We start from the raw sequence: 17,599 nt of genomic DNA, 5'->3' as shown, positions 1-17,599 counted from the left end.
TAAGATCCTTACTACTGCGTTATCGGTGCACGTGACAGCAGGCCCCGGGGACTTTGGGTGATGTTCTAGCTGAAGTTGGATCCCTGGGTCCAAGTGTGGGTGCACCTGCTGAGTCTTTGCCCCTGAACTGAATATCTTGAGGGCAGGTATCTTCACCCGAGTCCCCAGTTCCTGCCACATCCGAGGTCTCCCAAGGGCATGGATAACCGTCCTGTCTAAGAACACGGGCTGTCCCTGACCTGAAGCCCTAAAGAGGGGATGGACAAGCCTGCTCCCCCCCCACCCTCCTGGAGTGAGCAGGTACCCTAGGCTCTCAATGTGCCAGCGCCAGGCTACTCCAATGATGGCCACCCCTTGTCTCTCTCAGAAGACTCCTGTGCCTATCAGCTGGTGCTGGGGCTTGGCTGGCACTGCCATGCCCTGGGCCCCCTGGAGAATTTCCAGAAGGAGACCTTCTACGTAGAAGCCACAGAGTTCCCGTCTGCCAGCTTCTCGGGCCTCATTTCCTTCTCTGTCTCCCTGGTGGAAGAGTCCCAAGACCTGGTACGCTGCTGGTAGACAGGAGCCCCTGGGCTGGGCCACGTGGAGACAGAAGACCGACCCAGGAGGCGCCGTGGCGTGGCAGTAGAGCTGGGGCCCCTGGGGAAAGTGGGAGGCGGAGGCCCTGTGACAAGCTAGGGGTCAGACTGGGAGGGGAAGGCCGAGACCTGGAACCTGGCGGGCACCTGGACCCCCATCTTGTGTTGCAGTTGATTCCTGAGATCCCGATATACAAAGACACCGTCGTGTTCCGGGTGGCTCCCTGCATCTTCACCCCCAGCACCCAGATGCCCCTGGAGGTCTACCTGTGCAGGTAAGGGCCCAGGGCTGCCTGGCTGGCACCCTTATAACCAGAGCCCCTGTGTATGCAGGGTAAAGATGGCAAGATGGCTCTGCTGGAGTGACCCCTTGTACATGAGCGCTCGTCCTACAGATGGTCACCGTGGGTATCCGTCCCCAAGGTTAGGGCACAGCAGTGTACAAGGGAGTCCGCCCCCCTGATTTGGGGGACGGGCCAGGCAACGTGATTTCAGGTGCTGTTGAGTGCTGTCAAGGAAAGGACAGGTAGGGACAAACATGTTCTAGGGACAGTGAAGTGGTCCCAGGAGCCAGGAGAGAACAGGTAAGGGGAAGGACAGGGACAGCCGGCAGAGCCTTGGGGTGCACCAGACCCCAACACAGCTGCTGAAAACCGGCTTTCTCTCACTGGACGCCATGAAGGGAGGTGGCCTGCTTGCCTCTTGTCACTGGAATTTGTGACTTTGCAGATGCTCTAACTGTTGTGTATAAGACGGTCTTGATGCCAACCTCGGCCGTCACTGTCCTCCAAGGAAGGGTGTCTGCCGTGGACCCATGAGCCTTGTGCTGGGCTCGATGGCGCTGAGATCCCAGGGTTGAATTCCCACACACAGGACAACCTCACTGGCCATCAAGGCCACCACCCAGCTTCTTGGGGAAACGTGCAGCCCCCGTAGGGAAAGCGGCGTGGGCCGATACTTTGTGTGGACTGAGCTGGGAAGCCCCAGGCGGGGACGGGAGGGCACGTGTGGAGTATGACCTCGGGGCAGACATGGGGCAGCAGCTGCCACTGGCATGTCCTGGGCAGGGGTGGCCCTGAGCTTAGCAGCCTGTGTTGCTGGTCCTGTTGGCTTCATGGGCAGGAGGCCCTCTCCCCCTCCCTGGGTCAGAGCCTCAAAGGACTTCCAGAACCAGCTTCTCTCCTGTGGCAGAGAGCTGCAGCTCCAGGGCTTTGTGAACACCGTGACGGAGCTGAGTGAGAAGAGTGACAGCCAGGTGGCCCCTGTCTACGAGGACCCCAACCGCCTAGGCAGATGGCTCCAGGTACGCCCCGCCTGGGGAAGCGGGTAGCGCCTCAGCAGCGCTGGGGGGGAGGGCTGTGCCTACTGTGCCCAAGCCAGAGCTGCTAAGGGGTGGAGCTGGCATCCCGCCTCCTCTCTCACTGCGGAGCACAGGCCACCCGACCCCCAGGTGCCTGAGGGTTCTGGCGCCCTCCGCTCAGGGCCTGGGTCCAGGTGGACCCGACCTGGCACAGCAGCAGGGCCAGGGCCGGCTTGGCTTTGGTTCTGGACATCATTCCGCTCCACACACTCCAGGAACCGCCACGTGCTGGGTGAACCACCCCAAGTCCAGAGATGGGACGTGACGGGACCGACCCTGCCACCACCCTGCTCCAGCAAGGCTTGAACACTAAAGCTGGGAACGAGTCAGTTCCTAGCTCAAATCGGCCAGCTTAGGTAGTCGGGAGACCCTGAAATGAAGCTCAGAGTCGAGGAGCTGGCCCTGCGGGCAGAGGAGGGGCTGAGGTGCAGCCTGACCGGGGGTGTACTTGTGGGGCTGGGTGGTCACCACCTGGTGGAGCTCTTGCTGACCTCCGGCTCCGCTCTGCACCGGGGACTTGGGTAGAGAACAGAACCAAATGCAGAGTCGGACGGGGGCGTTGGAAGGTCTGAATGGGGTGAAAGGCTGATTGTGTCTCAGACCCCAGTCAAGCCAGGCGCAGGAGCACGTACCCGTGCTCCCAGTGACTTGGGAGGCTGAGGTAGCAGGGTCAAGTCCAAGGCGAGGCCCCCATCTCAATATGAGTAAGGGCTGGGGGTGTGGCTCAGTGCAGAGCACCGCTGGGTTCAGTCCCCAGAACTTCGGGGTGGGGGGAAGCACGCTGGCTGAGGTGGAGGACGGGTCTCGGGAGGAGGGGGCTGGAAGGCACTGCCGAGGGCTGGGAGGAGACGCTGGGGGCGGAGACGAGGAATCCGACGGCTGCGCTCTGAACTGGAAGAGCAGAACGTGGGCACTGAGCTGGTGTCCAGCAGAAGTTAGCGGGAGGAAGGGGGTTCTCCTGTGCGCCTCTGGAGGTGGCCCATACCCAGGGGGCTGTGGCCGTCCAGCTGGACACGGGCAGGAGAGAGACTGATAGGATGAAATGATTCCTGGACCTCTTTGTCTCTTCCAGGATGAGATGGCCTTCTGCTACACCCAGGGTCCCCATAGGACGGTCTCCTTCATCCTTGACACCCCCCGGGCCATCAATCTCGAAGACTTCCCCATGAAATACTCGCTGGTGAGGGGCTTGGTTCAGCTGATTACAGTCCCACCTCTCAGGCCTGGCCCCTGTCCTGGCGTAATGGGGCGCCAAGGGGGGGTGCAGGTGGCCTCTGGGGGAGGGTAGGTGGGAGTCTTCCTGTTGGTCTAGGTTAAGGCGAGGGCTCGTGGCCAGTCCCTCCTGATGTCCCCTGCTCGGTCCCCTCCTAGAGCCCTGGTATTGGCTATATGATCCGACGCACTGAGGACCACAGGGTGGCCAGCCTGGATTCCATTGGGAACCTGATGGTGTCCCCACCAGTCAAAGCCCACGGGAAGGAGTACCCCTTAGGCAGGGTCCTCATTGGCAGCAGCTTTTACCCCAGGTGAGCCAAGAGGCCGGAAGGTGGCCAGATGCCTCAAAACCAGGGAGGCCCTGGGGTTCACTGGGCCCCCCCCACTATTCACACCCTGGGCAGGCCGACTGCTCTGGCCTGTCTCCTAACCTGCAGTGAGGGTGTCGGGGTGTCGGGGTAGCTGGTTCATGGAGGAGACTAGAAAAACAACTGTTCGTTCTACAATTCCAGGGTTTAAGTTGGAGCAAATTAAGTTCGCTCAGCCCCTCGGCTCCGCAGGAAGTTCTTCCACAGAACGTGGTTGGGCTTCTTGGTGGCCACTAGTCTAAAATTGGGAGGTCCCCATGTAGAATCGGCTGGCTCAGTCCTGAGGTGGTCAAACCAGAGGGTTCTTAACCAGCCCGTCCCCTACGGACAGGCCACCACCACCAGATGGTCAAAGCAGCCCAATTGTCGGCGAGCAGGGGTCGGCCACCCTGGGCCATGCCACTTAAGGACTGTTCTCTCATTTTTCTTCTAGCGCACAGGGCCGGGCCATGAGTAAGACTCTCCAAGACTTCCTCTGTGCCCAGCAGGTCCAGGCACCGGTAGAGCTCTTCTCCGACTGGCTCATGACTGGCCACGTGGATGAGTTCATGGGCTTCGTCCCCATAGATACCAAGAGTGACACAAAGGTGTGTTGGTCCAGGCACGGTGGCACACACCTATAACCCCAGCCCCTCAAGAGGCTGAGGCAGGAGGATCGCAAGTCTGAGGCCAGTCTCGGCAACCTAGCAAGGCCCTAATCAACTTAGTGAAACCCCGTCTCAAAATAAAAAACGGAGCCAGACGTGGTGGCGCACACCGATGATTCCGGTGGCTGGGAGGCTGAGACGGGGGAGGATCATGAGTTCAAAGCCAGCCTCAGCAAAAGCAAGGGTCCAATTTGCTTAGTGCCTATCTCTAAATAAAATACAAAACAGGGCTGGGGATGTGGCTAGTGGTCGAGTGCCCCCGAGTTTCCCCAGTACCAAAAAAAAAAAAAAAAATTAAACGGACTGGGATTGTGGCTCAGTGGTTGAGCACCCCTGGGTTAGATCTCTAGTACCCAAAGTGTTGGGGGGCTCAGAATGTGCACCTGAGCCCAGGTCCCACACCTTCTGGAGGCCGGCGCTAGCTTCTGACCCCGTTCTTGGTCCCAGAGCTTCCGGTTGCTCATAGCCAGCCCCAGCTCCTGCTACAAGCTGTTCCAGGAGAAACAGGAGGAGGGTTACGGGGAAGCGACCCTGTTTGAGGACATCAGAGCAGACCAGCTTCTCGCCAATGGTAAGAGAGCCATGCTGAGCCTCACCAGGTGCCCTTTTGAGGTGATCAGCCTTTACCTGGTCATCTCAGATGGAAAGGACCCAGGGAAGCCCAAGCTGGTGGGATTGCCGTTAGGACACCTCGCACCATGGGCATGCTGCTGGCATGGGGCCCACACGGGAAGACCAGAAACACTGGCTTCCCTGGCCGCAGTCACATAGGAGGTGGCATTTATAGCACATGACCATATATCACATGACAAAAGCCTTGTCACCTCAGAGCTGATGCCTGGGTTGGGTGGGCATCAGTTTAGACAACTGAGGACTGAAGTTAGACCTGGTCAAGGTCACAGGTGGAGGGCAGCCGGCTGTACTGGCCTCGGAGCACACAGGTGTCCCCTGGAAGCTAGCCACTTATGTGTGCTGGGCTCCCTCCCTCGAGCCAGGGATGGCTTCTGTTGCAATGAAGTCCTGCCTGGGTCTTCCTGCCCATGGACTCTGGCCAGCCCTCAGGTGGTCCCTGGGAAGGACCCAGGCCACTCACCAAAGTCTGTTCTGAGAATGTCCCCCTTGGCTGTGCCTACCTCCCGGCCTTCCTGTCTCCTCTCCCACAGGAAGGAAGGCCAGGACCATCAATCAGCTCCTGGCAGACAAGAGCCTGAGGAGGCAGAATGACTATGTGGAGGTAGGTGCGGGGCCCTCCAGAAGAGGGACTGGCCCTGACCAACTCCTGCTGGGGCCAGTGGCCAGCCCCTCTCCTCTCCAGGTCCTGCTATGGCCCAGATTCAGACCCCAGGGATGGGATGGAGGTGGATGGGATGGGAAGATGGCGGGTGGGGACAGGTGACAGTCTGCTTACTCTGCAGCAGTGTCAGGGCTCTGGGCTGGGTAGGCCCTGACAATCCAGACGGCTCCCACTGAGCACCTTGGGTGGCCCAAGCACTGTGGGCGGAGCCTAAGATCCTGGGGTTGGGCGTAGAAAGCAGAACCCATCCTCCATGAGGACGGGGCTCAGTAAGGGCACTAGCCAGAGAGGAGCTGTACCCAGGTCTGACCCCAGGGACCTCCCAAGGTCATGCTCTGCTCTCAAGCCGCTGCTGTTTCCCAGGGAGCAGGCGGAGGCCGCGCCCACTCCTCTGTGTGGCCTCGGCTGTCAGGAGTATGAACTACTGGCTACCAGATACCCAGTCCCCGAGGAGGTTATCCCATTTCTAGGAGGGAAGCTGAGCCCTATGTCACCGTCCCAGAACGGTGACCTGGGCCATGCCCAGGCTTCAGCTGGTTGAAGCAGGGAAGTGCCCAGGTGGGGACGGCTGCTCAGGGCCCTTCCTGAAGCAGGAAGAGCAGAGCTCCTGGGGTCCCCCTGCTTGCCGTCTGCATTGCCCAAGTCCCCCCCTCTGGGCAGGGCTGAGTGACAAGGGTGCCGTGTGACACAGTGGAGCACAAGTAGCTGTCCCAGCTCTGCAAGCCTGGCCTCTTGAGCCCAGGCCTTTTCTGAGCCCTGCCCCTCCTTGATCAGAAGGCTGGCACAGTAAGGGACAGAAGATGGCAGTGCCTCAGGCCGTGCTCCTGCTCTGGCACAGGAGGAGGTGGGCATCCGGGTCCTGGGGTGCTCACGTCTCGGCCCTCCCCCCAGAGGTGCATCAACCTGAACAGAGCCATCCTGAAGAGGGAGCTGGGCCTGGGGGAGGACGACATCATCGACGTCCCCCAGCTCTTCTGCCTGGAGCGGCTGACAAACATCCCCTCTGACCAGCAGACCCCGAAACTCCTTGCCAGGGCTTATTTCCCCAACATGGTGAGGGCCACGGGGGCACCTGGGCTTCCTGTCACCGAGGGCCTGTCTGGCCCGTGCTGTGGTGCCTTACCAGACACGGTGCTGGGCTGCAGGGGCTGCAGGGGTCGGGGCACAGCAGACAGTGGTGTCCACGAGGCGAGATGGGGCAGAAACCCGGTCCCAGGACGGTGACCTGGGCCTAAAGGCTGTGGCACGGGTGAGCAGTCACGCTCTGGGCTACGAGCTGCCTGGGCCTCAGCTGCTTCCTCCCCAACCTGAAGTGACAAACCCTAGAAGGTCCCTTGACAGTCAGCCCTAGGGCAAGATGCGCTAGGGCAGGGTCTTCCTGTCCTGGGTCCCCAGGGTCCAGAGCAGCAGCCACCTGGAGGTATCGGAACATTCTGTTCCTGGAGTCCAACTGCGGTGAGGCGTCAGGGGTGGGGACGGTCACAGGAGGCTCCTGCTCTATCCAGCCTGTGCCACGGGGATGCAGTCCCCACACTTGGTAGCGTCTGAAACGGGGTCTGATGTAACCCTAGGAGCAGGCTGAGGTGGGAGAGGTGGACAGATGTGGACAGGCTGGCTGGGCGTGGGGAGAGTTCTAGCAGGGGCAGCAGGAACCGAGCACAGCCCAGACTAAAAGGTCGGAGTCGGAATGCAGGAGAGCGGGGAGCTGGCCAGGCAGAACTCGGGTCTTGCTACTGAGAAACACAGCGGGGCCCCTGGAAGCCCAAGTGGAAAGGGCGAGATGTCCCTGAGGTTGACAGGCGAAGGCTCCGTGGGCACAGGCCTGGGAGCAGGGCATAGTCCTGCCAGCCTGCTCTAGCGCAGCCGCTGAGGGCTGCCCCATCCCTGCCTGGGGGCGGGGCCCTTCTCCGAGGCGCTCATCCTGCTGACCCGTCTTTCCAACAGCTGTGCATGATCGTGATGGACATGAACCTGGGGATCCCCAAGCCCTTTGGGCCCCAAATCAACGGCATCTGCTGCCTGCAGGAGAAGGTGCGCCAGCTGCTGGAGCCCCTGGGCCTCGCGTGCACCTTCATCGACGACTTCGACTGTTACCTCACCGAGGTCGGGGACTTCTGCCCGTGTGCCAACGTCCGCCGGGTGCCTTTGGACTTCAAGTGGTGGAAGATGGTGCCTTAGCCCCAGGCCTGGCCCAGCGTGGGGCTGGCTGGAGGGTCCAGCGATGCCCCTTCCCTGCCCCTTCCCCTTGTCCCTCAGACCCACTAGGGTGGCAAATGCCACCAGCCCCAAACACCTTGGAGAGGAAGGTGGAAAACCACCTCAGCCAAGTGTTGACCGCGCCAATAAAGCCCTAGCTGTCGAGTGCACTGGCGGCCCTGATGCTGTGGGGAAGGACAGGTGGAGGGCGGGGAGCCCCCCCCCCCCNCACCTGCATCAGTGAGAGACAGGGAGGGCTTGGCCTGCCACAGTGCTCATAGCATCTGAGGTCTGAAGCCTGCGGAGGCAGCAGAGGACGGGCGGGGCGCTGCTCTCTGGCCTTGGCCCTGTGGCGGATACCAGGGCTTATGGTCTACCAAGAACTTTGTTTTATTCATGGCTGTGGCCCCCACACTGGCCTAGGGCTCTGGCTGTGGCCCCCGCACTGGCCTGGGGCTGTGACGCGGCCGACTAGGAACAGATCAGCAATAGGGGTTATGGGTGCACGGGGGCAAATCTACAGCTCCAGGTGGTCTGGAAAAGTTGAAGTGAAGGACTCTGGTCCATCTGGGGAGAGCGGAGCCCAGGGGCCGGAGCAGAATAGGACACCCCTGTGAGGCTCTTTCCCTGAGGAACCTGCCCACTCACTTCCACGGAGGTCCACCCGAGTGCAGAGTGTGTGTCCCCAGGACCTGACGAGATCCTTTTCAGGCCAGCCCTGAGCCCCCTCCTGCCCCTGGCCAGAGTCCCCTGGGAGACCCCAGCAGGCCTAACCCTTCTCACCCACTGCTCCCAGGTCCCAGACACCATGGCCCCAGGGCACCTGCCCACGGAGGAAAGGGCTGACCTCATGGGGCCTAGGTGACACTCAAGCTCTAACCTAGGCACCAACCATTAACCCAAAGTCCAGCTTCCCGGCTCCTCAGCCTGGTCCACCAGGCGCAGGCCTCAGGGGGATGGGCCCCCACAGGCTCTGGCCCAGTCCTTGCCTCCAGTGTCCTACCTGCCAAGCCACAGCAGCCTGGTGCCAGGCCTCCACTTCTGTCCCAGGGAAGAGGCCCTCAGCTATCCGAGAGCGTAGGCAGACCAAGCTCAGGCCGTTCTGCTTGTGTGAGGGGGCCAGGGCAGCAGCTGTCCCAGGACGATCGTGAGGACTGGTCACCTGTAGAAGCCCAAGGGCGAAGCCTGGTGCACACGTCCCTCGCTGCTCAGTCTTGAACTTGGAGCAGGAAGACCTCCCCAGCGCCAGCTGCACTCCTGTCTCCCTGGCCCCAGGGAGCTGCCATCTCTGGGCTCCACCACTGGCTTGGGGCCACGCTGTCCACCAGTGCGCGCTGATGGAGGTCCCTGGGGCCCAGCAGGGTGAGGGTTGGAAGTCCCAAACCTCCAGCACACATCCCCCCAAGATGGGCATCTTCTAGTTTTTGTGTCCCAAGCTGTCCCTCTCAGGGACTCCACAGCACCCCCACTTTGTTGCTGCTGCAGGGCTGGGGGCGAAACCCAGGGCCTCGAGCACACTGGGCAGGCACTGCGCAAGCGCTGTACCGCTGAGCCTCACCTGGCCCTCCATTTTGCCTTTAAAACATTTAAAGAGAACCTGGGGTGCAGCTGCCCGGCATGCCTGAGGCCCTGGGCTCCATCCCCAGTGCTGTGGGACTGTTACCCCCACCTCAGCCCCCTGGGCTCGAGCGCCAAGTGAACGCATGAGGCAGCTCCTGAGGTTGGTCTAGCACTGTCACTCTATGGTGACAAGGGTCCTGAGTGACCTTCTCTTAGGTCCCCACCCTCCCAATGTACTCAAAGGCCCCAGGCCAAGGGCAGTACTGGACAGGGCCAGGAAGTCCCCCCAACTGCATGTCCCCCCCAGGGCCCTAAGGAGCAGCGAGGGCACGGGTGTGAGGCTGCCGGCCTGGCGGGTGGCAAGACACCAGCTCTGTGGCCAGGAGCCCCAGGCCCTGTCCTCCACCCCCCGCGTCAACTGGGCCAGCCTCCCTGGTGGGGAGGGGTGTCACTGGGCCTGCTGGCAGGGTCCCCCAGGTGGCCAAGGCTGTGCAGACTCCATACCTCCCCTTCCTCTATGAAAGGGGGGAAGGTAACGGCTGGACCTCGGGACTCTTAGTGTGGGTCACAGGAAGCGTCACGGTGCCTGACACGGCCTGTGTCTGGCAGCCCCTGCTCACTGGTTCCAGCGCGGCCGAGGGGTGGCCTGCGTCCCTTCCCACGTGGCCCCGAGCAGCTGGGAAGGGCAGAGGTGAGGAACACAGGGCTGGCCCTGGGTCCCCCCAGGGGGCAATGGCCACTGTCGCTGCGGGCTAGAGTCTGCTCCTTGGCGTCCAGTGAGGCCGTGCTCCTGACGAGCCCCTGGCACTCCCACACCTGCCCATTAGGCCACCTCGCACGCCCAGCCTGCCCCCTCCACCTTGCCCAGACACTCGTCACCCCACAGCTGGGCGAGATGGCTGGAAAGCCCATGTCACAGTAAGGGACTCGACTCTGCAACTGCGAGAACTGTGCCCACAGTGAAGGAGTGGCAGACCAAGCTGCGGCCGTCTGCACGTCTCCGGGTGCGAGGGACACGCCAGCCACGCGGCCTGCAGCACATACCCAATCCCAGCAAGATAAACGACCTCTCCCAAGGGACGGTCCCATCCCCTCCCGAGGGAGGGTTCCATCCCCTCCCGACCCGGCCTCTGGTGGGTTCCGCAGACACGGAGCTGAGGGAGGAGGGACGGGAGCAGCACCTCTGCCCGAAAAAGAAACGCCAACGCCAAGCCGGAGTCAACACGACGCCGTTTATTTAAAATGCTTACTCCAAGAAATATATATATAAAAAAAAATAAGACAGTTACAGCACTAAACCAGGCACCTTCGACCAAACCACACGGTCCTCTGGTCCCCTTCACCCTGCGCCTCTTCTCGAGAACCCTCCTTCCCGACAGGAGACACTGGAAGCTCTCAGGACCACGGAGCACAAAGCACATCCCCACCCAGGCCACTCTACACCCTCTTCTGGACATGCAGGATGCCCCCAACTCCTGCTCTAAGGGGTGTCCCCCTCCAGGAAATTCATGTGACAATTCTACATCAGGAGAAGGGGTGCAAGAGGGCACAGGACCATCCTCCCTGGCAAGGCCCCTTTCCTGCCCGGCTCCCAGCAAGGGGCCCTGGACAGGGTGGTGGGCTGCTGATTTTGGATTTGTTCCTGAAGATCTGAGCCCAGCTCAGCACAGGGCAGGTCCCAGCCTACTGTGTCCTTGTCCCTCTTGGTGACCACACAACTTGGGGAAGACCTCCAGGGTACAAGGAGCAGAGATGCCCAAGCCACACACCAGGAAAGAGACCTGTCCAGGGAAATGATTAGGTCCACGCACAGAGGGCTCAAGTGGAAGGTGTCTGGGGGTGACTTGGACACATCAGGCCAGTCAGCAGAGCCCGTCCCCTGGACCTCAGGCCAGCACAGATCAGCAGGGACGAGCGTGAACTCAGACCCGTGTCTTCGACACAAGCTTATGTCCCACGAGGCCACAGGACTGGCTGGGACAGACATTTTACATGCCCAACAAGAGCAGAAGTCACTTCTGGAGCGACTGGGGTAGGAGGACAGGAAGAAGATCAACGACAACTAGATCATTTTTGGCATTTTAACATCGAGACGATGACAAGTGGTGACAACAGAAGAAGCAAAAACAAAGGCTGCGACCAGCTCCGGGCCCCCCCCCCGATCCCCTCGCCCCATGAGCACCACTGACTAAAAATCTATTTAAAGCACCCAAACCAGTCCAGACCCTCTGGAAACCAAGAGCCAGCCAGAGCTGTCGCCTCGCTTGGGTCCCAGTGAGAGGAGGGGTCCAGGAAGGCACCTTGGAACTCCCGCGGCAGTCACCACCAGGGACGGGCTCGGCAGAGGGCACTTGACGGGGAGGCGGGCGGCAGTCCCGGCACCCGGGCTGACCCTCGGGGCAGGGGCTTCTTCAGGAATCCGACTATTTGGTACCAGAGCCAAGCAACTGTGACTGAAGAGCACGGGGAACCGAAGAACCGCGTCTGGGAACCGGCTGGCCCGTCCTGGGCAGGGCGCAGCCAGGACAGGGCCGGAGTGCCAGGCCACGGGCGGCGCAGCGCGGCCACTCTTCCTCTGCAGGGACCGGAGACCGCTCTTCCCCTGCCGGCTGAGGACCTCTGATTGGTGAGCGCTAGTGACACCAGGCCTGGGCTCCCCCGGGAGCCATGAGGCTGGACCCTTCAACAAACACAGCCGGTCCCCACCTCTGCCCCCCACATCCCCGCGGTTCCACGATCACCTGATTTGCATTTGGACTTTTTTTTTTNTTTTTTTTTTTTTTTTTTTTTTTTTTTTTAACAGCTAGAGTAGGTATAAATGGCTAAACACAGACCCCAGGCCCCCGCCGGGAGGGTGGGGGGTGGCAAATTCTGCAGTGAGGCTGTGGCTACAAGCAGCAGAGGGGAACACACACCGGCCTGGGTCAGTCTGCGCAAAAAAAGCAGGCAAGTGACCCGGATGCATCCAAAGCACGAGAGCATGGTTTGGAGGGAGGTGGCCCGTCTCCGGGACGGCTTGGTCTAGATGCTGCTGGTTCCCAGGAGGGACGTTTTTTTGTCTGAGTAAATAAGTGGCACTGCCTGGACAGGCAGCGCCCCCGCGGATCACAAGGCTAAGGACAGCTGGAGTGGGGGCCTGGGCTGTGTTTAGGAGGGACAAGAAATACAACTTAAAAAACCTAGATTGCTCAAGTTTCTGCCTCTCTTGTAGGAATGGTAGGTCAACTATGAGCAAATATTTTAATTAAACATCGAAGGGAGAAAAAAACACTTTGGAAAGCAAACAGGAAAAGGTAGTCAACGTTGAATCACGTAGAAAACGGAACCTCGGGGAGTCTAACAAAAATGCACCTTCGGTCAACTTTGCTTTTGATTCCTCGTCCGACTTCCCGTCCCAGTGCAGGTGGAGTGACGGCTGCCACGGGCCGCGGCGCCTCAGAGCGTGCGTGGGTTGTACTCCGGGAGCCGCTTCAGCTTCTCCTTCTCGGTCTCGCTCTCGTCCCGTGCGATCACCAGGGAGTGTGAGTAGCCCATGGCCACCTGCAGGGACAAACCCGGGTTGGCCGTGCCAGGGCAGACACGCACGGGCCGAGGGACAGCAGCACGCTGGTCTGTGGGCTGCCCAGGAGGTCAGCATGGGGGAGGACGGAGGCGCTCCGGAGGCGGGGAGGACCCCCTCCTACCCTGAAGACAGCGTCCCTGCAGGGTGGGCCGCTGTGCCCTCCCAGCCAGAGCCTCCAGGCTGCCAGGGGAGGCCCAGATGGAAGGAGGCCCGCTGAGCCCTGCTGGCAGGGACTGGCAGGGACACGGAGACCCAGCTCCCTGTTCCACCCGCCTCCCTGGATCACGATGCCACCATGAGCGAGACACACGCCCACCGTGTCTCTCCACAGGCCGGGCCTGGCGCTGCCATCTGCCCACCACCCTGGCCTAGCAGCGCCTGTCGCCTGAGCCACACACCCATCCTGGGGACAGAGTCACGTGGCTGAATGTATGCGTATCACAAGGAAAAGGACAGCCGCCGGCCTTCTGGCCAGCACTCGTCTGCACTTCTCTCCTGCCAACGGCCACAGGCCGTCAGCCGTGCCAGGGTGAGGGCAGGACACCTGGCCAGGGAGCCGTGGCTCAGCACGCCGCAGACCCAGGGCCAGAGCAGGCCCACCGGCACCGTCCTCCTGAGCTCACCTGTTCTGAGAAGATGCCGTCCAGAGTCCTCACCTCTTGGGCCGCAGTGGAAGACTTGGGCTTATGGTCCCCGTAGCCCTGGAGACGCAAGTAGAGGAGACGCTCACCACAGAGACCCACGCGGCACACTCCAGAAAGGGGAGTGCCACGGCCATCTGCACCCCAGCAGCCCGGAGCCAGCACCCCGGCCACTCTCAGCATGGGCGAGGAGGGCCCCTCAGGTCCACGGGGCCAGAGACTAGCCCTGGAGGAAGCCCAGGATGCTAGATCCTGACCTGGGCCCACGGGAGGAGGGAACCTTCCGGGAGCCTCACGTGGCAACAGCAGATGAAACCCGAGGTGGGGGGAAATGGGAACCGCAGCTGTCAGGACCACAGCTGGTGGCCTGTGCCAGACGGCCGAGGACCAGCATGGAACAGACGGGGTAAAGACAGACGCCGTTGCCAGGGAGGACTCCAGCGCCCCAGGGCCCCGGCCAGGCGTGGAAGAGCCCGTGGAGGGCCATGCTGGAGCCGGGCCACAGGCAGAGCCCTGGGTGCAGCTGGGACAGGGCTGCAGGGTGAGGCAGGACCTCCAGCCCCCAGGCCCTGGCTCACACCTCCCCACATGCAGGGCTCCAGGAGCCTTGCGCCTTCTCAACCCTAGAGGTTTCCCCCAAAAGCCCCCTCCTTGCTCCCCCGCTTTAAAACTCATATTTACAGGGAAAACGTCTATTCCTGATGGGCCTCAAGAAACCCTTCCGCCGCCTCAGACCGGTCACAAGAAAGCAGGCAGCTCTTGGTGGCCTGCTCCCCGTGTTCCGCCCACCCCACGTGAACCCCCGAAGCGTAGGAGCAGCAAGGTCAGCCATTCCAGAGGTTGTGCAAGGGACCAGGGCCAGCCCTCCTGACTGTCTCCACCCCCACGACAGCAGGAAATGGGGAGATGAACCAAGACGAACCGCGAAGGCCCAGCGAGCGCGGCAAGACCCGCCTGTAGCAGCCCAGCCATCAGGCCACCGCCCACAGCGGGAGCTCAACCAGAAACCTGCAGCAGAGAGTTCGCCAAGCACCAGGGCCTCAGACCAAGGCCAGGGGACGGGAAAGGCCGAGGGCATGGGAAACTGAGGGCCACTTGTTCTGACCTCATTCCAGCCACTGAGATTATTAGCAGGAACACAATAAGAAAGTGACCCTAAATCACCTCCACGGCAGGCTGAGGGCACACTGCCCTCTAGACCATGCACATGGCCAAGCTAGACCAGACCCAGAGGCTCATCCTCCTGTGGACGTGAACCTTCCGCCGCAGGGAGGTGCCCTGACCCTCTGCCTCCACGCCGCGCCCGGGGACCACAGCCACTCACAGCCCTCATCAGCATGGAACCGTCTCTGAAGCTTAACGGGACCCAGAGGTCTCGGAAGACCACAGCACCCACTTTCTCTGCCCCCGTGCAGGAGGTGCTCGCCCAGCCTGGGGGCCACCTCTCCCGGGGGGCGCTGACTCACCAGTTCCCCGAAGGTCGGCGATGGGCCCCAGCTGATGGTGCTCTCGTCCGCTGCCACGATGATGCTACTCTTCCTGCAAAAAGGCAGAGGCCATCACCACCCACCCTCAGCCGAGTCCCAACCGGGCAGAGGGCCAGCATCAACGTCGGGGCCTCGCCCGGTGCCCCCGCGGCACGCCCACCCCGCACTGCACGCCAGGGAGCAGAGGGCTCCTCCTGAGCCCAGAGATCACCCTGCACAGGACACCTGTGCCTCAGCAAGGCCCCAGAGCCCCTCACAGGGCCAGGAGCCAAAGTCGGGGGGCCTTGTGGCCCACTCTGACTGGGTGTGGGGGCTCAGAGGAAGGTCACTGTGGGAAGCACACCCTGGGCAGAGGAGGCCACAGTGGGATGAGGTGGTGGCCCACTCCCAAGGGACAGACCTCCACCCACGGGAACCCATGGGGGGGGGGGTCTGCACCTCCACAGACCAGTCCACACGGACCCCTATCCACACACCACCCGCCCACTAACAGTCCAGCCAGGAAGAGGACGGCAGGGTCTGGGAGCACGAGAACCACACCTAAGGGTGATTCCCCTTTCCACGTGTTGAGAACTGAACTGCCCTTTCTCACTGAGAGCGCAATAACCTCTCGTGCTTTTTCTGAGAACGAAAACCTTTAAAATGACTTTTCTTCTCGTGAAGACAATAAAGGGGGCATCTGTCCTGGCACCCCAAGCCCTCACTCATCATCACCCCGGCTGTACCTCATGCCTAGACAGGGTGACCGATGGTCAACAGCACCCACAGGCTGTGTCAGATACCTTGGGGAGGGAAGGAACACGTGACACGTGCGGGAGACACTGCCACCTACCCACACGCCAGGCTCCGGATCCTCCAGCCACAGAGATCCTGCACTGCTTTCGGGTACATGGTGGACTCACGGGAGGTGTTGGTGGCCCCCCAGAAAAACAGGCCACCTGGAGGCAGACAAAAGATGTCACCGTGAGCAAGTGTCTCAGGAGCCGACACAGCCCGCCAGACCACACCGGGGACAGAGTGAAGTGTGGGTCTTGGCACAGGACAGTGGCTACATGGTGCCCACAGGAGCAGTGATCTACAAGGAGGGGAAAACCAAACCCCGGCTCTGGACACCGCCACCCTAGGGACAGGCAGCGGAGGACACCACTAACCCACTTCGCTGACGGCAAAGGAGCAGGTGTAGCCAGCATAGATCTGGGAGGCCCCTCGCCCAGGGAAGTCGAAGAGCTTCACCAGGCGCGGCACCATCTCGTCCTTCTGCTCCGCGTGGCCCAGCCGGCCATAGCCACCGAAGCCCCAGGAGAAGACACGCTTCTGGGAGTCCAAAACCAGCTGCAAGGAGAGGGACACGGGCTGAGCCACCAGGCCTTCCCAGGAGGTGATGGGGTCGCCGTGTCTGTAGGAGAGCCTGCAGCAGCAGTTACAGCAAAGGGCAGAGGGACCGTCCACACCTGCCTGCAGCCACAGGGAGGTGGCGCCTGGAGCAGGCCAGGGGCGGCACGCGGGCTCAGGCCAGCCTGCTCTGCCAGGAACCCTATTTTTATTGCAGATCTCCCCTCATCAGAAGCAAGAGGGCTCCGTCTGCAGACCATAGGCCAGCACATCCCATTTCCTTTTAAAATAACAGCTACGCTGCAGGAGGAGCAGGAGGGAAGGCTGCCTGTCCTGGACCGTCCTTGCGCTCCCCGCACCTGGGCCCTGGTGACGGGAGCAATCACCACTGAGTGCGATCTCTCCTTTCCTGCTCAGCAGCACAGGGCTAGGGTGTGCTCGGGGAGCGGCACCTGCCCAGGGTGCCAAGGCCTGGTCCACTGCCCAGCCCAGCGCGATAAACTCTAAGTAAACAGATAAGAGCCTTTTAGGTCAAGTTTAACAGACAGTGCGGTGGCGCATGCCTATATTCCCAGCAGCTTGGGAGGCTGAAGCAAGAGGATCATGAGTTCAAAGACAGCCTCAGCAACTCAGCAAGGCCCTAAGCAGCACTCAGCGAGACCCTGTCTCTAATATAAAAAATGGGGCGAGCCCTGAGGATGTGGCCCAGTAGTTAAGCACCCCTGGGTTCCAATCCTCAGTAACAACAACGACAAAAAAAATAACAAAATCTAACCTCGTTTCCCAGACTACACTATACAAAATAGAACCTCAGTTTCTGGATTTGCAAGAACTAAACCCACTCCTTGTCAGATCCTAACCTAATCCATGTCCTACCATGGGGAAGAGCATCCAGAGGGAAGGAAGTGGCCTCCAGACACTAACACACACGCACAGGCCAGGGCACACCTGCAGCCCCAGCAACTCAGGAGGCTGAGGCAGGAGGAACGCAAGTTCCAGGCCAGCCTCAGCAATTTAGTGAAGCCCTAAGCAACTTACTAAGACCCTGTTTCAATAAAAAGGGGGGCGGTGTTTGCTGTAGATGTTGCCCAATGGTATAGCACCCCTGGGTTCAATTCCCAGTAACCAAAATAAAAAACTAAAAATTAAATAAAAAGGGCTAGAGGGACTGGGGCTGTGGCTCAGTAGCAGGGCACTTGTCTTGCACATGTGAGGCCCTGGTTTCAATCCTCAACACCACATAAAAATAAATAAACAAAATGCAGACATTGGAAAAAAAAAGATCTAAATCCTTAAAAAAAAAAAAAAAAAGGGGGGGGGGGGTGCATGGGAGTGGACGGTCGTCAGGGGAGGCCACTC

General features: G+C 60.8%; 2 protein-coding genes across 2 annotated transcripts in view; one reads left to right on the top strand and one right to left on the bottom strand.

Moving 5' to 3' along the window:
• The window catches only part of LOC107142194 (protein-arginine deiminase type-4-like), a 51,376-nt gene extending 43,548 nt beyond the window's left edge, over nt 1–7,828 (top strand). The window contains exon 16 of the mRNA XM_015485638.2: nt 7,407–7,828. Coding sequence (XP_015341124.1) covers nt 7,407–7,640 — 234 coding nt within the window. The 3' untranslated portion in view covers nt 7,641–7,828. The remainder of the gene's footprint in view (nt 1–7,406) is intronic.
• A 2,608-nt stretch (nt 7,829–10,436) lies between these two features.
• Rcc2 (regulator of chromosome condensation 2) overlaps nt 10,437–17,599 on the bottom strand; it is a 33,815-nt gene continuing 26,652 nt past the window's right edge. Inside the window, exons 9-13 of the mRNA XM_048782717.1 lie at nt 16,060–16,240; nt 15,741–15,846; nt 14,888–14,960; nt 13,404–13,481; nt 10,437–12,758 (exon numbers count right to left, since the gene is read on the bottom strand). Coding sequence (XP_048638674.1) covers nt 12,654–12,758; nt 13,404–13,481; nt 14,888–14,960; nt 15,741–15,846; nt 16,060–16,240 — 543 coding nt within the window. The 3' untranslated portion in view covers nt 10,437–12,653. The remainder of the gene's footprint in view (nt 12,759–13,403; nt 13,482–14,887; nt 14,961–15,740; nt 15,847–16,059; nt 16,241–17,599) is intronic.

The sequence above is a fragment of the Marmota marmota genome, unplaced genomic scaffold (genome assembly GCF_001458135.2).
Source record: "Marmota marmota marmota unplaced genomic scaffold, marMar, whole genome shotgun sequence".
Lineage (NCBI taxonomy): Eukaryota > Metazoa > Chordata > Mammalia > Rodentia > Sciuridae > Marmota > Marmota marmota.
The sequence above is the reverse complement of the archived record's forward strand: the minus strand, read 5'-3'. Positions and strand labels throughout refer to the sequence as shown.